The sequence below is a fragment of the Panthera tigris genome, chromosome E3 (genome assembly GCF_018350195.1).
Source record: "Panthera tigris isolate Pti1 chromosome E3, P.tigris_Pti1_mat1.1, whole genome shotgun sequence".
NCBI lineage: Eukaryota > Metazoa > Chordata > Mammalia > Carnivora > Felidae > Panthera > Panthera tigris.
Genome location: NC_056675.1, coordinates 18,076,288 through 18,102,918, shown reverse-complemented (window position 1 = coordinate 18,102,918; position 26,631 = coordinate 18,076,288). Strand labels below are relative to the sequence as shown.

The 26,631-nt window shown below is 46.0% G+C and overlaps 2 protein-coding genes across 3 annotated transcripts; one reads left to right on the top strand and one right to left on the bottom strand.

The window, feature by feature from the left end:
- Nucleotides 1–8,773: 8,773 nt before the first annotated feature.
- On the top strand, nucleotides 8,774–21,865 carry KCTD13 (potassium channel tetramerization domain containing 13). 2 transcript variants are annotated; one of them, XM_042971643.1, is made up of 7 exons: nucleotides 8,774–9,211; nucleotides 10,521–10,690; nucleotides 18,225–18,314; nucleotides 18,404–18,456; nucleotides 18,713–18,769; nucleotides 19,117–19,312; nucleotides 21,036–21,865. In XM_042971643.1, the coding sequence occupies exons 1-7, from the start codon at nucleotides 8,968–8,970 to the stop codon at nucleotides 21,270–21,272; spliced, it is 1,047 nt and encodes a 348-aa protein (XP_042827577.1). In that variant the 5' UTR covers nucleotides 8,774–8,967; the 3' UTR covers nucleotides 21,273–21,865. The 2 variants fall into 2 exon arrangements, with proteins under 2 accessions (XP_042827577.1, XP_015398075.2); XM_015542589.2 differs by lacking the exon at nucleotides 18,713–18,769 and having other exon boundaries at nucleotides 8,776–9,211.
- A 113-nt stretch (nucleotides 21,866–21,978) lies between these two features.
- ASPHD1 (aspartate beta-hydroxylase domain containing 1) lies at nucleotides 21,979–25,159 on the bottom strand. The gene is made up of 3 exons (XM_007093482.3): nucleotides 24,181–25,159; nucleotides 22,816–22,929; nucleotides 21,979–22,282 (listed from the first exon to the last, which is right to left on the bottom strand). The coding sequence occupies exons 1-3, from the start codon at nucleotides 25,058–25,060 to the stop codon at nucleotides 22,173–22,175; spliced, it is 1,104 nt and encodes a 367-aa protein (XP_007093544.2). The 5' UTR covers nucleotides 25,061–25,159; the 3' UTR covers nucleotides 21,979–22,172.
- Between the last annotated feature and the right edge of the window lie 1,472 nt (nucleotides 25,160–26,631).

Here is a 26,631-nt window from a genome sequence, read left to right as displayed (position 1 = left end):
TGGATTGGCAAATATTTCCTCTCATTCCACAGGTTCCCTCTTCACTCTGTTGATTGTGTCCTTTGATACGCAGAATTTTAATTTTTTATGTAGTTCCCGTTTATCTATTTTCTTCTCTCTCTCTTTTTTTTTTTTTTGGTCTGTGATTTTGGTGTCTTATTTAAAAAATCATTGCCAAATCCAACATCATGAAGCTTTTCCCCTATGTTTTCTTCTAAGAGTATAATTTCAGGTCTTACATTTAGTTCTTCCATGCATTTTGAATTAATTTTTGTATATGGTGTAAGATAAAGGCTCGACTTCATTCTTTTGCATGTGGATATCCAGTTTTCTCAATACCATTTGTTGAAAAGACTAGCTTCTCCCCATTGAATGATGTTGGTATCCTTGTTGAAAATCATTTAACCATATGTTTGAGGGTTTATTTCTGGACTCTCTATTTTATTCCATTGGTCTATATATCTATCCTTATGTCAGTGCCCCACTGTTCTAATTGCTATAGCTTTGTGGTACATTTTGAAATCAGTAACTGTGAGATCTCCAATTTTGTTACTTTTCAAAACAATTTTGGCTATTCAGGGTCCATTGGGATTCCATATGAATTTTAGGATGGATTGTCCTATTTCTGCAAAAATCACTATTGGGCTTTTGATAGGGGACTGCACATATCTGTAGATGAATTTGGGTGGTATCGACATCTTAACAATATTAAGTCTTCCAACTCATAAACTTGGATTTCTTTTGATTTATTTGGTTCTTCCATAAGCTCTTTCAGCAACATTTTATAATTTTCAGTGTACAAGCCCTTTGTCTACTTGGTTAAGCTTATTCCTCAGTATTTCATTACTAAAAATTTGTTTTATGTTTTATTTTACATTTGGGAGAGAAAGAGAGAGAGAGAGCAAGCAGAGGAGGGGTAGAGAGACAGAGACAGAAGCAGACTCCAGGCTCCAAGCTGCCATCCCAGAGCCTGATGCAGGGCTCGAACTCACGAACAGTGAGATCATGACCTGAGCCAAAGTCAGATGGTTAATGACTGAGCCACCCAGGTGCTCCAGTATTTTATTATTTTTGATGCTATTGTAAATGGAATTGTTTTCTTAATTTTATTCTCAGACTGGTCATTGTTAGTATGTAGAAACAACTGATTTTTGAGTGTCAATTTTGTATTGCACACTTTGTTAAAATTCCTTTATTGGCTCTAGTGGGATTTGTGGAATCTTTAGGGCTTTCTACGTATAAGATCATGTCATCCTTGAATAAAGAAAAATTTACTTCTTCTTTCCAATTTGGATGACATTTTTATTCAGTTTGGATGACTTTAATTTTTCTCTTGCCTAACTGCTGTGGCTAGGACTTCCAGTACTATGTTAAATACAAATGGCAATAGTAGGCATTCTCATTATTTTTCTGATCTTAGAGGAAAAGCTTTCAGTCTTTCCTCATTAAGCTCCATTATGTCTGGTATTGGTATTTATCTTTTTAAAGTAAGATTAATCAACAAACGCAATTAAAGCAGGGGTACAAGGGAATCTCTAGAAGGTCTTTCCAGGATTTGTGAGTTCCCTAAGAGAGAAAAACAACCATGGGCTTCTCCTCCTCCATGTAAGAAAAGGAGGGTGTCTGATTTACAGGGTTGCAGTGACGGACAATGACACGTAAAGGGAAAATAATAGTATTTCATAGGGAGATAGGCCACCAGCTGAGAAGTGTTGAGTGTTTTCTGTCAGTAGAAGAGTCTTTAGAATGGGGAACCATAGTTAGCAGAGACCTTAGAACTAAATAAATCAATGGAAAGTTGTATGCATTCTGCTGTTGTTTCTATAGCTCTTAGACAAGGTAGGTATGCCGTGGCTATTGGATCTAATGAAAAACTGAAATAAGCAGTAGGCCTCTGATGACCCCCATCTGAAAGTTGACCAGTACTCCTAATGCTTGTTCAGACTTTTTTTTATTATTAAAACATTTTTTTTTACATTTATTTATTTTTGAGAGACAAAGAGAGACAGCGTGAGCAGGGGAGGGGCAGAGAGAGAGGGAGACACAGAATCCGAAGCAGGCTCCAGGTTCCAAGCTGTCAGCACAGACCCCGACGCGGGGCTCGAATCCATGAACTGTGAGATCATGACCTGAGCCGAAGTCAGACGCTTAACCCACTGAGCCACCCAGGAGCCCCTTGTTCAGACTTTTCATGAAGATAAAGGAAAGATGCTTGTGACACTAAAATCTTGGAAACTGATCTTTTTGTAGTTATCACACCAATTTTTGTGCTTAAAAATGATTATGCTTGGGGCTCCTGGGTGGCTCAGTTGGTTAAGAGTCCGACTTCAGCTCAGGTCATGATCTCGCAGTTTGTGAGTTCGAGTCCCACATTGGGCTCTGCACTGGTAGTGTGGAGCCTGCTTGGGATTCTCTCTCCCTCTCCCTCTCTCTCTCTCTCTGCCTATCCCCCACTTGTACTCTCTCTTTCTCTCTCCCCTTAAATAAATAAAAACTTAAAAAAATGATTATGCTTTTTTTTTTTTTTTTTTACTAAAAAGCATATAATCATTGACAGATATTTACATTAACCTACACTTTAGTCACGTGTAAATGACTTAGGAAGAAAACTCTTTGGTTTATTATTTTTTAATTATGAGTATAGAAGACAAAAGAGTTCTTATTTAATGAATTCAAACTAATAGGAGAATTTGGAGAAGAGGAGTTTGGAGAATTCCTGGTAAACCTAATGATTCCTATTGTTCTTCATTTTATAAAGTAAAGGAGAAGATCTCTGTGTTACCTAATGGCTTTTTTAGAAAATCGAAGCTAATTTAGGCATAAAAAATATCCTAATAGTGTTATTAGTCTAATTTTGAGGACTGAATCTAGGAAAGGAAAAATCAAGAATAGTTGTAGAGGAAACAATATACAGGAAACAAATATCTAAAGAAAAGAGATATTTGGTGCCTGGGTGACTCAGTTGGTTTGAGCATCTGACTCTTGATTTCAGCTCAGGTCATGATCTCATGGTTCGTGAGATTTAGCCCTGTGTCAGGCTCTGTACTGACAGTACTAAGCCTTCTTCGCATTCTCTCTCTCTCCCTCTCTGCCCTTCCCCCCAAAAAATAAATAGATAAACTTAAAAAAAATAAAGTACCAAGAGTTAATAATCGCCAAATTTTTATGGTGTCACAACAGACTCCAAGTAGCCAAAGCAATCCTGAAGAACAAAGTGGGAGGTGTCACAATTCCTGATTTCAAGTTATCCTACAAAGTTATAGTAATCAAAACAGTATGGTACTTGCACAAAAAATATACATATAAATCAACAGAACAGAAAAGACCCTCGTAATAAACCCACACTTAACATGGTCAATTAATCTACAACAAAGGAGGCAAGAATACACGATAGGGAAAAGACAGTCTCATCAATCAACAGTTTATCCTGGGAAAACAGGACAACTGCATGCAAAACTGGATAACTTTCTTACACCAAACACAAAAATAAACTCAAAATGGATTAAAGACTTAAATGTGAGGGGCGCCTGGGTGGCTCAGTCGGTTGAGCGTCCGACTTCAGCTCAGGTCATGATCTCGCAATTTGTGGGTTCGAGCCCCGCGTCGGGCTCTGTGCTGACACCTCAGAGCCTGGAGCCTGCTTTGGATTCCGTGTCTCCTTCTCTTTCTGCCCCTCTCCCTATCTCTCTCTGTCTCTCAAAAATAAATAAACGTAAAATAATTTTTAAAAAAAGACTTGAATGTGAAACCTGAAATAATAAAACTTCTTAACACATAAAAGCAGTAACCTCTTGGACACCAGCCTTAACAACATTTTTCTAGATATGTTTTCTCAAGCAAGGAAAACAAAAGCAAAAATAAACTATTGAGACTACACTAAAATAAAAAGTTTTAGCACAGCAAAGGAAGCTATCAACAAAACAAAAAGGCAACCTACTAAAAGCAAGAAGATATTTGTAAACGACTATCCAATGATGGGATTAGGGTTCTGGGTGGCTCAGTCAGTTAAGTGTTTGACTTTGGTTCAGGTCATGATCTCAACAGTTCATAAAGTTCAAGCCCCACATTGGGCTCTGTTGCTGACAGCTCAGAGCCTAGAGCCGGTTTTGGATTCTGTGTCTCCCTCTCTTTCTACCTCTCCCCCGCTCTCTCTCTCTTTCTCTCAAAAATAAATAAACATTAAAAAAAAACTCCAATAATGATATTTTTACCTGAAATATATAAAGAACTTATACAACACCAAAAAAAAAAAAAATCTGATTTTAAAATGGGCAGAGGACCTGAATAGACATTTTTCCGAAGAAGACATACAGATAGCCAAAAGATACATGAAAAGATTCTCAGCATCACTAATTATCAGGGAAACGCAAGTCAAAACCACAAGGAGATATCACACCACATCAGTGAGAATGGCTAATATCAAAAAGACAAGAAAAAACAAGGGTTGGCAAGGATGTGGAAAAGAGGGAACCCTCGTGCACAGTCATTGGGAATGTAAATTGGTGCAACCACTGTGGAAAACAGTGTGGAGGCTCCTCAAAAAGTTAAAAATAGAAATACCATATGATCTAGTAATTCCACTACTGGGTATTTACCCAAAGAAAATGAAAATACTAATTCAAAAAGACATATGCATCCCTATGTTTATTGAAGCCAAGGGGTTATTTACAATAGCCAAGATATGGAAACAACCCACGTGTCCACTGATAGATGAATGGATAAAGAGGATGTGATTGATATGTATATTCGATGGAATACTACTCAGCCATAAAAAGGCAAGAAATTCTGCTATTTGTGACAGCATCGATGGAACTTGAAGGCACTATGATAAGTGAAATAAATTAAAGAAAGAGAAACACCATAATACCTCACTTATATGTGGAATCTAAACAACAACAAACAAAACTAATAGAGACAGAGAACAGATCGGTGATTGAAAGAGGCAGGGGTTGGGGTAAGGGAAATGAATGAAGGTGGTCAAGAGGTACAAACTTCCAATTATATGATAAGTTCTGGGGATGTAATGTACAGCATGGTGACTATTTTATTTTATTTTTATTTGAGGGAGGGAGGGAGAGAGAGAGAGAGAGAGAGAGAGAGAGAGAGAGTGAGTGGAGGAGAGGGGCAGAGGCAGAGAGACAGAATCTTAAGCAGGTTGCATGCTGAGCACAGAGCCTGATGTGGACCTCGATCCCATGACCCTGGGATCATGACCTGAGCCAAAATCAAGAGCCAGACACTCAACTGACTGAACCACCCAGGCACCCCAACATGGTGACTATTTTTAAAAGGAAAATATTTTAAGGAAAATAGTATCTGAAAACTATGATAATTTACTTAACTTTTAAAATCAATATAAAATATAAGAAGGTTTAAATCACAAGAAGACTGACACTGATCTTATACAAACCAAAATATCGTACTGGTATTATTTTTACATGGCAAATTTAAATTTAAAGACATTGGATTATGCCAAAAGCTCTTCCTTTATCTTTGAACTGAGGCCTTTTCTTATCTTGTACTATAATAACAAAGCCTATTACATAAATATACTTTTCAGTGCACACTGAAGAAATCATATATAGTTTAACAATTAGTTTAGACATGTTTGTTTAACTAGATTAGATATTTCTAGAGTGCACACATTCAACAGAATAATTCCTTAAAGTTTTCCAAGAGAAGAAAATGGACAGCAAAAAAGGTGAGAGGTAGCTACTTAAGGCAAATATAAAATTATCACTCTAAAAGGCTAATTCATGTTTTTCCCACAAGGAGAAGGAAAACAGTTTAAATGTTAAAAAAAAAACAAAACACATTTTGACATAATACACACACACACACACACACACACACACAGTGATATTCCAGCCTATTTAAAAAAAAATAAACGAGGCACTTGGCAATGTAATACAGCTATACAATTAAAAAGTCAGCATTTATTAATCTCCAAAGTATGGAAATGAAATAATCACCTATGTTAAACAAAATAACCTCTCTCTCTCTCTCTCTCTCTCTGTCTCTCTCTCTGTCTCTCTCTTTCTTAGGTAGGCTCCACATCCAATACAGAGCTTGAACTCACAATCTTGAGGTCAAGAGTTGCACACTCCACTAACTGAGCCAGCCAGGCACCCCATAAGATAATCTCTCCTTTTGACAAATAAGACAAATAATCTCCTCAGGAGACTTTCTTCCTTTTTTTGTTCTAAGGTACCTCTCAAATAAATAATCTTGTTAGGGGCCACTGCAATTCTAAATTGTCCCTAGTGAGACTGTGTCAAAGAGATAAGGGTACAAGTTAGTATAATTGTGAGAAGGAAGCAGGTATTTGGCCCAATCTTAGTTGAGACAAGGATCCATAAGGATGCTGTGCAACCTTGCATCTGCAGAACTTTGCCAAAGGCCAATTTTCATTGACAGGGACCAGAGAAAATGTCCTGATTCTGGTCAGAAGAAATGAAACAAAGAAGTTTGCAGGGACACAAACAAAACTGAGGAAGAAGACCTTATAACAATTTAAAATGGCAATCTGCAAAGTTTACCCAAAAGACACTGGTCCGAGGATACCTTTTGAATTTCATAGCCTCTAAGACTCGTTATAGTACAGACTTATTGGGCATTGGTTGATAGAGTGATTTGTCTGGTTTATCCTGGTAATAAATGACACTCCAGCATGCTAACTAGTTATATGACCCCTGAGTGGTTGGCATCTCCAGCTTCTTAAAGGGACAAGTGATGTTCAATCATTAGAGTTTGAGCAGTAACAGGTTTGTGATGCCCTTAGACATCCAGGACTGTATACCTGTCCTTTCCCTAGAAACGTTTCCTGTTATAGACAAATGGCATTCAAAACACTAGACAGGAGGTCAGACCATAACAGCAGGTATAAAAAGCCCGAAAACAATTTTACCAAGGAAAAATAAAAATCGAATTGGATAACCAAAAAACCAACGGGGACATTATACCAAGGAAAACAAAATAATCCTAACACACAAGGGTCTTAACAAAATATTAGAGCTCAATATAGTGAGAACTTGGCTCCTGGTCACGGACAGGATGGCACCTCCGAGACACAAGGGATCTCAGATGTGTACATTATTACTAGAGTGGAGGGTTCCAGTCCACGGTGGTAAGGGCTTTAGCTGAATCTCTGTGGATTCCCCATTTCTGACAATGCCCTCCAGCCAAAGATCAACGGGAACACACCTGTAGTTAAACAGGGGCAATGGCACACCACGGGGAACCCCATCATGGACATCTCAGCAAGCGTGTGTTAGGAAGGACTTATTTATTACAGGATTTAGGCTTGTGTTGGATGATTTTCAAGGAGGGTTTGAGAAACGGGAGATTTGCGCTAGGTTGGAAGTTGTCAGGAGGTAGGGGTAATTCTTTTTGGTTATCTTAATAATTCTTATCTAGAATTTAGGAGGAACGGATCAAGGATTAAAGCCGTACTTGGTAAAAAAATAAAAAGGCAGTCACTCAAACTGGGGGGGAGAAAGAGTTATGTTTGGTCATTTTTGTGGTTGGGACAATGTTCTTGTTTTTGTGTTCAGACATGATTATGAAACGGTCTTTCAATCCATCAGAGACTGCCTTTGTCTGATGTTGGGAGTTCTGTGAAATTGTTTATGCTCAAAAGGACACCACCACAGCCCGGCTGACAGTGCTAGGCCAGCTCCTGGCAATACCAAGGCTTCTAGAGGGAGAGTGCCCACCAGCTCTCAGCTGTGATGGGCTGCTTTTCTCTTTTTCACCAGCTACACTTGTAAAATCACAATCGACAATCCCTTCTGGTAAAACATGAACTCTTTAGGTCACCCCAGGCCCCATTACTCCCCAGTGCCTTACAATGGCCCACCCCACTCATTTACACTCCCGTCCCTGGGCACTGAAATCTGCACCCCTCGCTAAGCAAAAAAGGAACCAAGCCCAGAGAGAGGTGGCTTGCCTAGGATCACTCCGTGAACTGGGAGCATGGTGGAAACTACAACTCCGTTTTTCCCTGCTAGACATGAAAGGCCCATTATTAAATCTCTGAAGTAGCAGCTTCTAGAAGGAAAGTAGATTTAGTCAGATAAAACACACGCTCTTGTCAACAAGGTGTTCCGATCTTATTCCTTCTTTCTTTCAGGATTGGCTGTCTCGTGACATCAGCCGGGATTCTGAGACCCTTGGCTGGCTGCAGCAGCCACCCTTGACATTCATTCTGCTCCTCAAAACCACCAAGCGCGTTCTGGCCTGGAGTCTGTGTTTGTGCCCTTCCCACAGCCCGGAACTCTTGTCCCTCACACCTCCACGTGGCCGCCTCTTCTCTGCTTCGGCCCCGCATCACCTCCTCAGGGACGCACTCCCTCTAGACCTTACCTACTCACACCCTGCGTGCCCTAGCACTCCTGTCACCTCCCCTAGAAGGCCACCTCACAGCAGTCTCTTGTAAGAATCTCCCTTGGTGCTTTGTTCGCAGCTCTTCTCGGTTTGTCAAAAACGCGGCGATGGGAGGCGGGAAACCTTGCCCTTCACGCCCACGAAGCGCTCTGAGGGCAGAGACCCAACGACGCGGAGGAGACCTCGTTTTCCACAGCTGACTCGCGACCGGGGCGGGGGAGGAGTGGGGGGGGGGGCTCCTACACTCAGGGTCCCGGGCTCGCGGAGGGGCGCCCGCCTTGCACAAGGCCCCGCCCCGCCATAGGCGGAGCGCTGTCTCCCAACCCGGCCCAAGGCCAGCACGCATGCTCCGCCGGCCCGCGAGGTCGGGGGCGGGACCTTGAGGCGCCTGCGCAGTTGCTCGGCCCCGGCTTCCGGGCGGTATCGGCGCGATGGAGCTGAGGGCCAGTGCCGCCGAATAGCGGCGGCGTGAGGTCGCGCGGGCCGGGTGGTGTGACCCGAGGGCTTGGGTCTCTGGGTACTTGGGAGCCGCCGGAGGGTGCGGAGAGAGCCTAGGATAGCCGTCCGCCGCCACTCCCCGGCATGTCGGCCGAGGCCTCGGGCCCGGCGGCGGCCGAGGCCCCGTCCCTGGAAGCGCCTAAGCCCTCGGGTCTTGAGCCTGGCTCCGCCGCCTACGGTCTGAAACCGCTGACCCCGAACAGCAAGTACGTGAAGCTGAACGTGGGCGGCTCGCTGCACTACACCACGCTGCGCACCCTCACGGGACAGGACACCATGCTCAAGGCCATGTTCAGCGGCCGCGCAGAGGTGCTCACCGATGCGGGAGGTACGCCGCGCCGCCCTCACCTGTGTGGTCTTCCAGATCCCCGTCTGCCTTCGCCCAGTCTCCTCCTACCCCCTCTCTCGTCTCTATCGTCCACTCAACTCTTTTCACCTCCCTCCAGCCCCACATCCCGTCTTATCTCCCCTTTCTCATCCATAATCTCCCTCAGTCCTTCACCCCCTGCAAATAACCAATGTTTATGGAACATCACTCCCCCCCCCCCCGCCCCGCAACAGGTGCTACGGTTGTGATTCAACATGTCACTTCAGAATTTTTATTATCACTTCCCTCCAATTCTCCCACCCTTTACTCCTCTGCCCAAACGACTTGGGAACCAGCCCTTCTGCCAGCAGCGCCTTTCCAGGCAACCTTCAGGTTCCTTCTAACTGCTTAGCCTTATGTTTGCCTCTCTACCTCAGCACTGCTAACCACCAGCCGGGAGGAGTTGTCTGTTAGCGTGTTCTTATAACACAGGTCCCTGTACACTCTAGGGATTCATCTGTAAATGCAGATTGTAGAAAAGGGCTGCTTTGGGTTTGCTAGGGACACCAGAATGGAGGGTGGACAGTTCTCTTTGGCAAGTGAACCTTACGTTCTTGGAGTGTTGCCTTCAGGGTTGGACACACATGCCCCGGTGGAACCTTAAAGTTTTTGTGAGGGGCGGGGGGGATTTAGAGGGATATAACGAGGATTGTAAGAGCAGGAGAATTAAAATTTCAGAGGTGGAGTTCAGTCTTCAAATATCTGAAATTGAAGAATGTATTTATTCAGCAATTATTTGTAAAGCGCCAGTTAGTGCCCGAGATACTTTGGTAAATGAATCAAACAAGATTAGTCTTGTGGACTTTACTTTTTTGTGGGAGCAGGAGGAAAATAATGAGCAAGTACATATGCAAAAAATACATGTAATTGCAGATAGTAATAAGTTCTATGAATAATATAAACATTAAAATGGTAGTGAACTGGAGGATGGGGTAGACATTTTAGTTAAGTAGGATGGTCAGAATTAACACCAAAGGTTAGAGTTTGTTGATACGGTAATCTGTAATAACTTTCTCACGGTGAGAGGTTTTTCAACATGGGACAGACTTGGAAGGGAGTTAATTCTCTGTGCCTGCAATATGTTGTTAAAAAGGGGCCTATGGGAGAACTCCCTGGAGATTTTTAAAAGGGATGTTCTTGGGGATGGCAGCGGTCTGAGACAGATCAGTATTCAGACTCGAAGAGGGAAAATCTGTTTTTCATAAAAGTTTAGCAGCTCCGGAGCCACCTGCAAAGCCAGCCTTCCTCCTGCCTCTCTCCACCCCACCAGGTTGGGTGCTGATTGACCGGAGCGGCCGTCACTTTGGTACAATCCTCAACTACCTGCGGGATGGGTCCGTGCCACTGCCTGAGAGTACCAGAGAGCTGGGGGAGCTACTAGGCGAAGCGCGCTACTACCTGGTACAGGGCCTGATTGAGGACTGCCAGCTAGCACTGCAGGTGAGGGTCTCTGGGTCCCACCCTATGCCCATGTCCCTGGGAGAGCTGCCCAAGCAGTTAGATACTAGGACATTAAAAAAAAGAGAGAGAGAGAAGAGGCATATGGGGTACTGTCCAGAGATGCTGCCCGTGGCCTGGCCGTGACTGGTCATGACCACAGAAAATTTGGGGGTGCTTTCCACTGTATCCCTGCTGCCTCAAGAAGGACCTCTTTCACCACCTCATGCCAGGACTAATGTAGTTGTTAAATAACTGCTCTCTTCTTGCTGTTCCTACCCGGCTAATGGAGCTCTCACACTACCACCTGAATGATGGTCCTTAAACACAATCCCAATCTCTTCTCCTCCTTGCTCAGAAATCTTAAATAACTCCATGTGCCACTAGGAAAAAACAAAAACAAAAAACTAATTTAAACTAGAATATAGTGACCTGTGTGATTTGGTTCTGTCCTGGGAGGCAGCATTCCACCTCCAACCAGGTTTGGTTTTTTTTCCTTTTCTTAACTTTTTTTTTTTTTTATAGCGTTGAAATCCTAGAAGCAGAACTGCTCCCAATGCAACAGGTTGGGGGTTCCAGAGCCCCAACTGCTGGGCTTCTCTTCTATGGATCTCTTAGGATTCCGAGGAGATAGAAGGCATAGCCAGGACCTGTGGGTTAAGTGTCACCTCTCCCACAGCTCACTGAATGACCTTGATTGAATCAGTTCCTACCTCTGGCATTCTGTCCTCATGTTCCAAAAGATAGGGAAACAAGAAAAATATGTACAGTGTAGTGAGTTTTACATAAGCCTTTTATTCTGTTCTACTTTTACAATGTTAAACATGTCCTTTCTTTTATGATACAATATTAATAGGAGATAATGAGGGTTTTTTTTAATGCCCTTTATGTGTTAAAAAGTGGCAACTATTAACAACTTTCTGTTGTCTTGGTGAATACTCACTGGTTCTGGAAATCCAAAAATATAGAGTTCCTTTGGGCAATATCCATGTTTTTCAAACTGCATCCCATAGAAGAAAAAATGCATTTTATACTCACATATATATAACTTAAATAAGAGTTATATGAAATGATACTTTTAGTGAAATACACACTGATATATTCTGTTCTCTTTTTAATGCTTTTTGGGACCCATTAAACTTATTCATGACCCACTAATGAGTAACCACTTGCAGTTTGAAAACCATTGCATTAAATGATCTTGAAAGTGGGTTCCTGCTCTGTAGTTCTACATTTATCCAGTGTTACCTCACACCCACTGTGTGTCAGGAGCAATTCTGCTATCTAATTGTGTGTACATCTTGTACCTCCTGTTCCACATAAAGGAGGGAAGTTGGGGATGCCTTCGAGGTCAAAGAGCCAGTAAGCTGCAGAGCTCAGATTCCCAGGTGCAGTGCTTTTTCCTCTGTACTCCAGCTGCCTCCTTTCCAGGTTTCCCTGACACCATTCCCATCCTCACCCCACTCAGAGTTTTCTTGTTTGCCTGGAGGTTTTGTTTTGTTAAGATTTGGGTTTAGAGAATTGAGTTCATACTCCTCAGTGCGTGGTACTTAATCATTATTGGTGTATACAAATCTTTTCTCTTTTTACTTTTTCCCTGTCATTCCCAGTCCCTTGCCCATTTCCCTTTGACCCATAGATAGCCCTCCAATTCTAATGTTTTGATACATATACTTGGATTGTGTTTGTACCCTTGAAAAGCTGAAAGCATTGTTTTATATATGTACATGTTTTAAATATCCATAAATGGCATTGAGCTATCGATTGTGTTTTCTGTTTGAACACTTTTCAAGATCTATTCATGTTGCTCTATGTACATTTAGTTCTTTACTTCTGACTGCTGCACAAGAATCTATGGCTTGTATTCACCATATTTTATTTATACATTCCCCTGAGGTTGGAGACCTAGATTGCCTCCTACTTCTTCCTTCCCCTACAAACAGTGCCACCTGCCACTGTGAGTGTGGATCCTGGGCCAGGGTTTCTCATGTTTGGGAGTGGAATTGCTGGGTCACAGAACACATACAAATAAATTTCAGCAAGTATCATCAGATTACTCTCCCCATTGACTGTAGCACTTTATACTCTTGATCAGCAATGCTTAAGGGATCTCGTTTCTGCATATTCTCAACCACACACAGCATTATCCAGTGTTCTAATTTTGCAAATCTGATTCGTATGGAGTGATCTCATTTTAATTTGCATGCCTCTGATTACTAATGAATTGAGCATCTTTTCATATGCTTAACTCACTTTTTTGGTTTCCCATTCTGTGAATTGCCTATTCATATTCTTTACCAAATTTTCTACTGAGTTTCCTATCTTTTTCTTGTTGCTTTGCAGAAGAGCCTTGCATATTTTAGTTTAGTTCCTGGGGAGAATTAAGCCCTAAGGCATATATTGTACATAATAAGTTTATTCTCCTCCTGTGCAGCTAGAATGGTACTATTTGCTTATCATCCTTGGAAGAATTGAGAAAATAGTTACTCAAATTATTTATTTGCTGGGTTTGCGATTTGGGTGAGGAATCCTAGTTGAGAAAATCTGTTTCAGATAATTTCTAGTCAGTTTTAATTGTGGCCAGTATTTTCTCTTGAAATGTCACCTGTCTGTGGCACCTGTTGTTGAATAGAAATCCTTGATTTTTTTTATTATAAATAACCATTTATTATTTTTAAAGCAGTATATATATGTATTGTAGAAATTTAGAAAACACAGATAATCAAAAAAAATAAAAGCACCAAATATCCTTCCGGGTCTATTTGTGTGTGTGTGTGTGTGTGTGCGCGCCAAATTATGGTCGTGCTGTATGTGCTGTTTTGTAGTCTGGTTTTTTTGTTTATTTGTTAATAATTGCCATCTTTCCATGTCAATAAAATGTTTTCTTATCTAACATCCAGGGTATACAAATTTCTCCATTTGTTCCAGAAACATCTTTTATAGCTGACTCATCTAAACCAGGATCCAGTCTAGATCTTTGCATTACATCTGGTTATTATGTTCTTTAAGTCTTCTTCCAGCCGAAAACCATCCCTTTTTTGTTCATGCTGACTTGTTAAAGAGACCACCAGCTGTCTTGCACAGTGACCCACTTTCCAAATTTGTGTGGTTGTTTACCTGTGGTGTCATTTGGTTTGTTACTCTACCCTATTCTGAGTTTTCTATAAACTAGACTGTAGATTTAAAGACTTGACACTAAACATTTTGGTTAGAATACATTGTAGGTAATTTTATGTATTTCATACTGTGTTATATGAAGTGACCCATAATATTGTTAATATGACCCATCATTGGTAATGCTCAGAATTGGCTCCTAGATTCAGATGATAATGGTCAGATCCCTCCATTATAGTTACACTTCCTTCGTGCCAGCTGTAAAGCAATCTGTGTAATGTTTATGCACTGTGTGAATGGCAGTTATCTATCAACCACACACCAGTTGAGAATCCTTATGTGAATCAGTAGTTTCATTAGGGTTGTGGAGTAATTATAATTGTTATTATTCCTTCAACATTATGACCTGGGGTTATTTGTAAAGTCACGTTTTCTGTTGTTAACTGGAGAAATTCTTGATTTTTTTTAATGTTTTTTGTTTTTTGTTTTTTTTTTTTTTTTTGAGAGAGAGAAAGAGAGAAACAGAGTGTGAGTGGGGGAGGGACAGAGAGAGAGGGAGACAGAATCCGAAGCAGGCTCCAGGCTCTGAGCTGTCAGCACAGAGCCTGATGCGGAGCTCGAGCTCATGAACCATGAGATCATGACCTGAGCCAAAGTTGGCTGCTTACTGACTGAGCCTCCCAGGCTTCCTGTGAAATTCTTGATTTTTAATGTCAAATTCCTCCCCGCTCCTTTATTTCCCCCCTTAATGGTATATCCTTTCAGGGTCTTGCTTAAAAAGGTTTTTTGTTTGTTTTTTTCCATTCTACATCTTTTATTAGCTTTATGGTTTTATCTTTCATATATGGGTCTAAATGGAATTCACTGTTATAAATGTAAATTATGAAGGGATTTAACTATTTTTTGTCCTCCATAGAGTGAACTAGTTTTCCCAGTGCCACCTACTAAATATTCTGTGGTAGCCAGTGTCTAAGATGCCCACCCGCAATTCTTACTTCCTCCTTATTCATGCTCTTGTTTAGTTCCCTTCCACGCTGAATAGGGCTGACCTATGTAATCAGTAGGATATTGCAGAAGTGATGGTGTATGACTTCTAAAGCCAAGTCATAAAAGACATTGCCATTTCTGCCTATCTCGGGTCACTCACTCTGGGGGAAGCCAGCTGCCACACGAGGACAAGGGAGGTTCGCTTGGTGAGGAACTGAAGCCCCCTGCCAATAGCCAGCACAGACTCCCAGCCATATGGGTGAACTATCTCAAGCAGATTCTCTAGGTCCAGTCAAGTCTTCGGATAACTACAGCCCTGGCCAATGTCTGGACTCCAACTTCATGAGAGACCCTGGGCCAGGACCACCCAACTAAGGTGATCTCAAGTTCCCAATCCACCGAAACTGTGTCATAATAAATGTTTATTGTTGTAAGCTGCTAAATTTGTAGTAATTTGTTACCCAGCAGTAGAGAACAGATTGGGTATCTGGAGTGGGGTTCTGTGGTAACAAAACTCTAAAGTGTAGGAGTGGCTTTAGAACTGGGAAGTGGGCACAAGCTGGCATGGCTTTGAGGAGAATATTAATAAAAGCCTAAAGAGCTTGAGAGGGTCTGTTCACAGAAGTCTGATGACCTTGGAGTAGGCTGCTGGGATGAAAATGTTACTGGAAACTGGTGTAAAGGGGATCCTTGTTATGTAGTGGCAGAAGTTTAACAACACTGTCTCCTACAGTAATGTAGAAAGTGGAAAATGTACCTAATGATCTGGGTGGTGTAGCTAAAGAGATTTCCAGAAAGAATGTTGAAGGTGCCACTGGGTTTATATTTGCTGATAGTAAAATAGAAGAGGAGAGGGTAAGCAAGAGGAAAAACAATTGAACACAAAGGAGCCAGGTATTACTGGGTTTGAAAGTCCCCAGCCTTTCCAGGTAACGCATGATGTTAAAATTAACAAATGGCTTCCAGGAAAAGATCGAATATAGGGCATTCTCAGTAAAACATGCTCTAAAGATGAAACTGAGGATATGATTGTAAAATCCTTTGTTAAGACTTCAGAAATATCCAAGATGCCTCAGAGAACCTTTGAATCAAATAATAGTGCTTCTAAGAAACTTAAGGGTGTTACCCCTCAGCAGTCTCAGCACAAGCCCAAAGTAGAGGACAGCTTATCTCACGAAGATTTGTGGGTGTGGCATTCGTCTAATGAACTGAACCCCAAGACTCACAAGACACCCATTAAGTTTTTAAGAGAATTATATTGGCAGAAACACTGCCAGCTTGGACCAAAAGTGACAGACCGTGCAAGACCTTTGGACCCCCAGAGTTCTACTGGCAGGAAACCATGGAGCTGCAAGCATGGATTATCTTTCATGGAAAAGGGAGGATGACTCAGGGCAGAGCCAAGAGCCATAGAGAATCATTTCTGAATAAGAGTAGGCATCAGAGAGCTCCCAGTATTCATCCAACTGGATTACAGAATTGATACGAAACAGTGACTTCTGTGTGCCACCTACCTCCTCCCCAACCGTTTGAACAAGAGTGCCCCGGTGATTGTGCTAATGCCTGTTCCACCACTGCATAGTAGGTATATGGGAGAGATGAGTGGTCTCTTTAGTTCACAGGTCTTCAGATAGAGTGGAAATGTTTATGGAGCTATACTTAAGGAACTACACCTAAGGAGCCTCATCCCAACCTACACTGACTTAGATAAGATTCTGTACTTCAAGTGACGCTGAAATGGGATGAGACTTTGGAGGATCTTGGGAGGGAGGAAGTGTGTTTTTCAACGGGAAGGAGTTGAATCAAAGGAGCCAGAAGGTGGCCTGTAGAGTTAGTTAGCCTCCAAGGCAGTCCCCGGTGATTCTTATTCCCTAGTATTCATTCTTTCATGTAGTTTCCTTCCACACTGAACAGAGCTGACAAAACTAGGTCATGAAAGACATTGAGCCCATCACCTTGGTCTCTCGGATCATCTGCTCTGGAGAAGCCAGCTGCCATTTTGTGAGGACATGCAAGCAACCCTATGGAGAGGTCCAGATGACAGGGATGAGATGTTTCCTGCCGACAGCCAGCATGAATTTGCCAGCCATATGAATAAGCTTTCTCAGACACAAACCGTCCAAATCAGGCAGCACTGGGTGACATGACTACAACCTCAAGGGAGACCCCTATGCCAAAACGACCCATCTGAGCCACTCCTGAATCCTTGACCCACAGACACTAGGATAATAAATCTTTATTGTTGATTTAAGCTGCCAGGTTTGGAGATAGTTCATTACACAGCAGTAACCAATAGATACTTCATACTTGCCCCCACTGATATGTGGTGTCCTCTTTATAAATATGTTTTCATATATATACCAGCCCATTTCCAAACTCTCTGTTGTGTTCCATTGGTTTCTTGTTTGTTCCCCCAAACCAAAACCACACTGTTTTCTTTAGTATGGCTTTGTAGGATACATTAATATATGATAGATTCAGTCTTTTCTCTTGGTTCTTTTTAAAAATTGACCTAAGTAATAGACTTTTATTTTTCCATATTAATTTTAGAAAAAGTCATATGAGTTTTTTTTCTTTTAATGTTTGTTTGTTTGTTCGTTTGTTTTGAGAGAGAGGAGAGGGGAGAGAAATTCCAAGCAGGCTCTGTGCTTTCAGCACGGAGCCCGATGTGGGGATCAAACACATGAACCGGGTGAGATCATGACCTAAGCCAAAACCAAGAGTCAGACGCTTCACTGACTGAGCCACCCAGGTGCCCTAATTTTTAAAAATCTTCTGGAATTTCTAGTTAAGAGATCTTCTGGTTGAGAGAGGTGAGAGGGGTTTTGGCATAAAGATTCTTAAAGACAGGAAAGAGGAAAGAAGCCCATGTATCTGGTTTTGCCTCAGACCTCATCCCACCCAACCAAGTTCATTTACTGAACAGACACTAAGCATCCACTGTATACTAGGAATTCCCTAGGTGAGAAGAGACCAGATCATAAGCAAACATACCCCAAAGTGAGAAAATGTGAAGAACTAAGAGCCATGAAGAATGAGCTGTTAATGTGAAAAGGAAGTAGAGGAGCCTACTTTACTCTAGTAGTGGTCAGGGAGCTTCAGGAATTGGACCAGCACCCTCTGGGGGGTACTGTTTGAGTTATCTTAATGGTATGAAGGGGCCAGCCATACATACAACAGTGTAGACCATTCCAGGCAGTGGGAACAGCAAAGGCCTGGGTGGGCACAAGGAACAGGCTATGGGTGGGGCTGAAGCCCAGCAAGTAGGGGAGAGTGGTAGAGATGAGATCCGAGAGGTTGAATCCTGCAGAGCCTTGTGGACCACTAAGGAGTCTGAATTTTTTTCCCAAAGGCAACAACAACTTTTGACAGCTTTTAAGTGGGGGAGTGAGTGACCTTTGGTTGTGCTGTTAACCACCTTCCGCTTCTTCTCCAGCAAAAAAGGGAGAACCTGTCCCCGCTGTGCCTCATCCCCACGGTGACATCTCCCCGGGAGGAGCAGCAGCTCCTGGCCAGCACCTCCAAGGTGAGGCCCCTGAGCCCTGTAGGGTGGAGGCCGGGGGCCTCTCCTTGCAGCCTGACCCCCACCCTTCTCCATGCTCTCTCCGCCCACAGCCCGTGGTGAAGCTCCTGCACAACCGCAGTAACAACAAGTACTCCTACACCAGGTGACCACCACGGGGCGGGAGGTGCACCGGGTGGAGTCCTGAGCTCAAGCACAGCCCAGGTCTGGGCCCAGGGGGAGGGACAGAGGGACAAAGAGAAGGCCTGCCTAGACCAGGGTTCCAGCTCTGCCACTTACCCACTGGGCACTTTGGGCAGGTCATTTTCATTCCTGAGCTTCAATGTGATCACCAGTAAACAGGCTTGAGGTGAGGATTAGATGATAATGGCTGGCATTTACTAAGTGCTTTTCCGTAACAGGCATTGCTGTCAGTGCTTCACACGTATTAACTCCCATCATCCTCACAGTCGTTTGAGGTCGGTACTATTGTGATCTCCATTTTACAGATGAGGGAACTGAGGCACCAAGAGGTGAAGTAACTTTCCTGGTGTCACTCAGTTAAAAAGCAGCTGGTCTAGGACGTTAGGTGAAGCAGCCCAGCCCCAGAGCCTGCACTGGGAGCCACTCCGCTGTGCTGGGATTTGCTCCGCAGATGCTGGTCCTCCCTGAGGCCCGCTTAGCCTGGCCCCAGGGGTGGAGGAAGCTCCCTGCTGGGCACCAAACCCCTGGGCAGGACCAGAGTGCTGGGTAGGGGGGCCCCTAGGCTAGGGGAACAGCGGGCAGGAAGCCAGTGTACTGAGGCCTCCTGGCCCCTGGTCCTCAGCACTTCAGATGACAACCTACTTAAGAACATCGAGCTGTTTGACAAACTGGCCCTGCGCTTCCATGGGCGGCTGCTTTTCCTCAAGGATGTACTGGGGGACGAGATCTGCTGCTGGTCCTTCTACGGGCAGGGCCGCAAAATCGCCGAGGTGTGCTGCACCTCCATTGTCTATGCCACGGAAAAGAAGCAGACCAAGGTCAGAAGGGGTTCAGAGTCTGATCAGGGAGGGCTGTGGTGGTGGGCAGCACCAGGACCCTGGACTGGACAAAGGCAGCTCAGCAGACCAGGCAGCGGAGAGTCCGTTACTGGGAGCTAGGGCTGCAGTTCCGAGTTCCAGGGTCTTTTGTAACCTTGGGCATGTCACCTTACTTCTGTGGGCCTGTTTCTCTGCCATGAAATGAAGGTGTTGGATTACAGTGGGATTCTTTACCTAGGCCATTTGGGTCTCCAGGCGATCTGGAAGTGGTTTGCAAGTTTGGGAGTGTGTATGCATCTTTCCATTTAGAAAGACCATAGTTGTTAGAATCTCAGAAGGGTCCATGACTCAAAATAGGCTTTTAAAACCTCAGGACCTTAGAACACACAGGTCTCTTAGAACAAGTGAGTGTATAATCCCTGAGTCATTAACATGACAGTCATCAGCAGATAACTTCCTGAGCACCTACTCTGCACTAAGCTTTGCACCAGGCTTCAAATCAAGGTGAATGAAATGTCTGGTTAAGTACCAGCGCTCTGTCATGGCATCTACTTCCTTCTGCCCTTGATATGAGGGAAGAGCCTCAGATACACCCTCTGAGCACCCAGTGCTATCTCATACCTCCCCACCTTTGCACACACTGTCCCTCTTCTTAGACTGTTTCCTCAGCCCCGTCTGCCTAATGAACTTGTGCTTAATCTTTAAGACGCAAGTCAAGCACAGCTTTCTTTGAGACACCTTCGCTCGTGAACTTTCAACCCCACAACCCCAGAGTTGATCATACTTCCTTCTTAGTCTGCAGCAGGCAGAGGCGGAGATAGGGGGCTGTCACACCAGCAGCAAGGGGTTAGCTTCTTGAGCGTAGGGGATCTACCTTTTCTTCCTGTCTCTCTAGTACTAGACAGGCACTTGCCACACAGCGAAAGCTAGGAAACATTCATTGAATGCATGCATGAATGAATGAGTGACCAACCCACCTTCCAAGAAGTTTCCACTGTAATTGGGAAAACAAGATAAACCAGTGATGAGAATGCAGCTTGTTAAGAGTCAGTTATATCCCTCCAGGCCACACAAAGAGACCCTCCATCACCTCCTCACTTCACTCCTTTCCACTCTCTCCACTGCCTCCCTCCTTACTATACTAAGTGCACTCCTGCCCCAGAGCTCTTGCACTTGATGTTGCCTGTTCCCCAGACTGCTCTTTCTCTGCTTATCCACCCGGCTCCTTCCCTCCTCCTTTGTCTCTTGGTTCAATGTCACCTTTTCCACCAGACTTTCTCTGAACTCCCTCTCTAAAATTGTAACATTCCTGGCCATGACAATCCCGCCCCCTTTTTATTACTTGTATGTCTGTGTCCTCCCCCTAGAATGTAAACTTCCTGCAGATAGAAACTTTGTTTAGTTCACTGCTATCTTCTCAATGTCTAGAACAATGTCTGGTACAGTGCAGTCACTCAGTAAAAATTTGTCAAATGAAAGAACATACCAAGAAGACTTGGCAGCAAAGGAGAGAAAACAAATAACTCTGCCTGACTTTAGAGCTGGACCTTGAAGGATAAGTAAGACTTTGCTGAGTAAAAAATTTGCAAAGAAGATAGTCCAGGCCAAAGAACCTGTGATTGCAAAGGCTCAGGGGTGTGCCAGTGCAGGGCCAGCTGGGGGAGGGGCACGTCTGTGTATCTGGATCAGAGGGTTGCAGCTGGGGGTTGCTGGCCTTTTGCAGGTGGAGTTCCCAGAGGCCCGGATCTTTGAGGAGACCTTGAACATCCTGATCTACGAGACTCCCCGGGGCCCAGACCCAGCCCTCCTGGAGGCCACAGGGGGTGCAGCTGGAGGTGGTGGGGCAGGCCGAGGGGAGGATGAGGAGAACCGAGAGCACCGTGTCCGCAGGATCCATGTCCGGCGCCACATCACCCACGACGAGCGTCCTCATGGCCAACAGATTGTCTTCAAGGACTGACCTTTGACCTTTCTCCCTGTTTTCCTCCTGCCACTGGAACCCAGTTCCTCTCTCTTTCCCTCCTTTTCCCATACCTTTGCCCCGGCTTTGCTGGCCAAGTCGTGGGCCCATCTTCTGTCCCTTCATTGCATGGTACAGTTCACTGTGGCCCTTTTCCATTCATTCCCACCTCACTGCTAACAGCACGGTACATTCCAGCCCCCTCCCTAGGTCAGAGCCCTTCAGGAGGCCTGCATTTGTTCCCTTATCCCATTCTTGTCCTGCTCTTCCCTCACCAGCTGGTTTAGAGTGATTTAGAGCTCCCTTTCTCCCCTTCTCTCTCTCTCTCTCCCCACCCCGTCCCCCCCCCGCTTTTTCAGCACATTGTACACGCCAAAGTGTCAAGCCAGCCCTTACTGACATCCACCATGTTCTGAACCACCTCCCCACCACCGTGCAGGGTAGTTTCCCTCCCTCGTCCTTCCCCCACCAGCCCCCCCCACCTCCTTAACTTTGTACTAGGCTGGCCTGGGCTTGCACCAGCTCAGCCATCTTCTCAATCTATTTCATATTATTTATTTTAATTTTCTATTAAATTATTGGAATAAAGTTGAGTTGAGGGTCTGGTGCTGGCTCTGAGGGAGAGGATCGGGGAGATGGCTTGTGTTAAGGAGGTACTTGGCTAGTTGGATGGGACAGGCCAGGAGCTCCTGCCCAAAGCCTTGAACTGGGCTGGTAGCTAGAAAAAGGTAGTCAGGAGTTAGGAGAGGATTTAAAATCTGTATTTCAGTGTTGGCTGGTCCGTTCCCACCCGCAGCCCCACCCCACCCCCTGCAGTGGAGAGGCAGTCCTGGCTACCACTCAAGCCATCCCTGAGTGCAGCATCTCTCCAGCCCAGATGTCTGAAGGGAGCCCCTTCCTTCAAGGGTCTGGTGCGAAGACAAAGTCAAGGGCCTGGCGCTCAGCCCCAGCCACGTTGGGGTGCCAAAGGTCCACGATGAAGACCACTCGAGGCCCATCTTCTGGGGAGCCTAGGGCACATGGGGATGGAGACAAGAGAGCAGCTGACATTAATTATTTATATGCCAGAGCACTCGCCAGGTGCTCCTAACAGCAAACACTTTGTAAATGAGTGCCAGGCATTGTTCTAACCCCTTGTATGTGTTCACTCTTCATCATCAGAACAAACTTGAGGGTCAGTACCACAATTATTCCTGTTTTATACAAAGTAACTGAGGCACAGAGATTAAGTAACCTGCCCAAGATCACACAGCTAGTAACTGCCAGAGGTAGGACTGGAACCCAGGTGGTTCAGGCCCAGACTCTTGTGCTGTTAACCACTTGGCTATGCACCTACATTAACTTATTTAATCCTTGCAGTCACCCAATAAAGAAGGTGATCGCCCCATTTCACAGGTGTTTGGGGAAGTTATAGGACTCGTTCAAGGTCATGCAGCTGGAAAATGATGGTGCTAGGACAGGAAGCCGGTTGGGCTTGATTCTGCAGTCTCTATTCCCTTTCACTCAGTCTCTCATCCCTCCTAGCAGAACGGGAGCCCATTACCATTATGAGCCACTGTGTGCAGGAACGAGTCGTCCACCAGTAGACAGTGTCCTTCAGCCCAGCACTGGGGCTCGCCCCCGACCACCAGCTCACAGCCAGGAGGAATCTTCAGGCCTGTGGAAAGAGACCCGGGCATCCAACACCCCTGCTTCCGTCAAATGGGCCCACCCCATTTAGTCAAAATGCAGAATTGCAAGTCTTAAGCACCCCATGTAGTGTCCCTCTTTGCTGTCTGGAAGGTGACCCAAATGTAATTACGATATAGTAGCAGCTGAAGTGCTGGGAGATACAGGAAAGGCAGTGCAAAGCACAATATTTGTTTCAGAGAAAAGGGAAGGCTCCCTGGAGGAAGTGGCATCTTTTCTTGGGCTTCTGCCAATTTAACTCAAGAAGCTACTTAATGTGTGCTTGGCCCTCATTAGTATAATACTGATGGATCCACTTTGGCCCCAGGACCACAACACAGTAGAGTGCTGTGAGAAAAGTGGGCACCAACTCCAATGATGGGGAATAGTTAGACCTCCCAGAGGCGGTGCGGCACTTGAAAGTGGAGTCCTGAAGGCTGAGTAGGATTTTTCCAGGAGGTGATAAGGGAGAAAGACATTCTAGACTGAGGATAGCGTGAGTGTGGCATCTGCCAGGATCAGCCAGAAAGCTCTCATGATTTAACACATGGTGGGAGGGAAGGGGAGGAAGGGAACAGGTGGGAGATGAGGAGAGAAGGAATCTGGACTTGATCCTGAGACTGGTGTGCTTCGAAGTGAAGGACACGTCAAACTGGTGGCACACAAAATGCTTTTAGGCAAAACAAGGTTTTAAGTAACAGCACATTAAATAACAAAAAATGTTTCCTTTTCCATTTTCTTTCAGCTTTTAAAACATGAAGAAGAGAATCTCAGTTTGGTGCTACCATAACTTTAACACCCCACCAACACTGCTCCCTTCTAAAGGAAGAGAGTGGAGGCTTCAGCCTCAGAGAGACTAGAGTATTTAGCTGGGATTTTTAAAGCTTGCTTCTTTCTTTAAGTTTAAATTTGTTTTTATGAGTCCTTTCTATTTGGAGCAAGTAATACTGATTATCATTGTTCTCTAAAGATTCCTTTTAAATAAGCGAGACAAAATGTAGGGAGAATCGGTATCGAGAAAAACAGTACAGGTGGAAAATGACCATGGCAAAGCTTATGAAGATGGTTCGCAGGTAACTGAAGCTCAGGAAATGCTGCTGTGGGCAACAGGGAGTCATGGAAGATTTCTGAGAAGAGAGGCATGATCAGAACCATAGTGTAGAAAGCTCTGGTGGCAGAGAAGAGTCTGGAGGAGGAATCGTGAAGGCAAAGAGGTTGTCTGTAGGCAGCATCTACTTACCCAGATGGCATCTGACCCGGGCATTGGTGGGCCCACAGCGACCCTCAAGCCGGGCCCCAGGCAGGAGGACAGAAAAGCCAGCATTGCCGAAGGTGTTGGCACTCATAAAGCTCCGCAGCCCCCTCAGTGCCCGATAGGCCCCCGGGCACCGGCGGCAGTTGCTGGGTTGGCACCGGCCTGCTTGGTACAGCAGGAGCTGGTAGCACCCAGGGGCCAGGGGTGGGGACCAGCCCCGAGGCAGAGGAGTTGTCCCTGAGAAGTCCCAGCTCACAGCCCCAAAGTCCCGCAAAATGGCAGGGAAGCTGCTCTCCAGGAGCTCCACATCATGCCGCTGGGCATCCCGTGGCACGAAGGGGACTGAGGGCAGGTCTGGCAGGAAAAGCAGGCCTGGGCGCTGAATGCCCAGGACCCCTGGCCCTCCCCCAGGGCCTGGACCACCTTGAGCTGCCCTCCTCACCCTACCCATGCCCGCCCAGGAGTAGCGCCTGGCATAGGCCCGCAGGCGACGGCTCACTAGGCCTTCTGTCCTGAGTCCTTCCCCAGGCTCCCCAGAGCTCCCAGGGCTTGGCCTGCCAGTCTCAGAGCATCCCCTAGGCCCTCCACTGACACCCCCAGCCCGACCCCCAGCCTCCAGGGCCTGCATGTCTTGGGAGCCCAGACGGTAACAGTACCAGAGGAAAAGGGAAGTGAGGGCTCCAAGGAGCAGGGTAAGGGCTGAGGAGGCCAGGGGCGATGGCCACGCAGGCACGATGGGCAGGGAGGCCCTGGCCAGGAGGCCTGGGGCATCTTCCAGACCCCAGTTCCCCTGTCCCCCCAGTTCTCCACCGGTTCCCTCTGTGGCTGCTCCAGGGTTACCCCCTGGGCTGTTTCCCCTCCACATTTCCCACTCTTGGTTCTGTCTCCTTCTGAGGTCTTCTCTTCACCTTCTAGCTTCCTCTTTCTCACCTCCTTCAAATACCTCCAACCCTCCTTTCTCTTTCTTCCCTTCTATCTCTCTCTCCTTCTACCTCTTTTTTCTCCTTCAACACTCTCCTCTTCCTCCTCCCCAACCCCCTCTCCTTTCTCCTTCCGGCAGTTTCCTCTCTCCCCTTCAGCCTCTCCTTTCCCCACTCTCTCTGTCTCCCCCTCTCCTTTCTCCTCTCTTCCCTCCCTTCCCCGCCCCTCTTTAAGCTCTCCCTCCCTTCTAGCTTCCCCGGACAGCAGTTCCTACCCCACCTGGACCCGCAGCCCCGGGAACCCGCAACCAGTCGTCCTCCGCAGCGGCTTCTCTCTCTCCTTCCTCCCCCTTCTCCCCTCTGCCCTCGCTTCTCACTCGACCCGACCCGCGGGTCTTCTCTCCCTCTCTCTCTCCTTCTTCCTCTCTCTCTCTCTCTCTCTCTCTCTCTCCCCCCTCCCTCCCTCTCTCCTACTCGTTCCTTCCTTGGCTCCCACTCACCCTGACGTCACCCATCCCCACAGTCCTCTCAGCTTAGCTACCCCCGCCCCCACCCAGTGGCAGCCGCATCTCAGCCGGGATGGGGGGAGGGGGGGGTCGTCTCCGGATTTGCCTCCCCGCCCCGACGGGGCGCCACGTGGGGCGCAGGGGGCACTGTGCCAACCTCCAGCCGCCCCGCAATGCGAAAAGAAGGGGCGGGGGCTGAGGAGGGGCGTGGCAAGGCAAGGGGCGGGGCGGGCGCGCGGACTGATGGACAAGGCCGGCGCTCGCGGACTGAGGACAGGGACACTGCGGCCCGTCCATAGGTCTGCAGATCCCTTGACCAGTCGGCCTGTGACTCCCCTCCCCCTCCGCCTTCACTAGAGCCGGCCCCCGGCGGGAGCCTGATTGATAGTGAGGGTGGCTTCAGCCAATCGCCGGCGGCGCTGGGGGCCGGGCCCGCTCCGGCTGGGCCGAGAAGAGCTGTCCGCTGGCTGGTGGTGCTGAAAAGGGCGCCCCAGAGGCGTGGTGACAGAGGCCAGGAGAAAAAAAATCAAAGTTGAAGCTGCCTGGCCGCTGGCCGGGGTCGTGAATGTAAGAGAAGGGGTTTCCCCTCCCCAGATCCCGGCCTGTCGCCCCTGCGACTTCTCATAAACGTGTAAACTTGCCATTCTCCTGGAAGAGGGGAGCCCATTGCACATGAATTGTAAAACAGAAAGGGAAGTCCTGTGGGGGGTGGGGGTCCTGGATGTGGGTAGGGGGCATACTGGGAAGCCGACCAAGCGTGAACCCAGCTGTGCCGCCCCTCGGCACCCTGGGAAGAGGAGATTCAGATTCCAGATGTGCTGGAAAGGCTGGGGGAAGAGGTTGTAATTACAGCTAGGACCAGAGTTTCCTTTGCCTCCCCTAGGGGCCGCGGGAGTGAGGATTACGGTCTGGCTCATGTGGTCCCTCCTTCCTCCATCTGCACTTCCTCCTTCTCCCTCCCCCCTCCCCGTCGCCCCCAAATAAATCCTGGCCCCTCCCTTCGCCCGTCC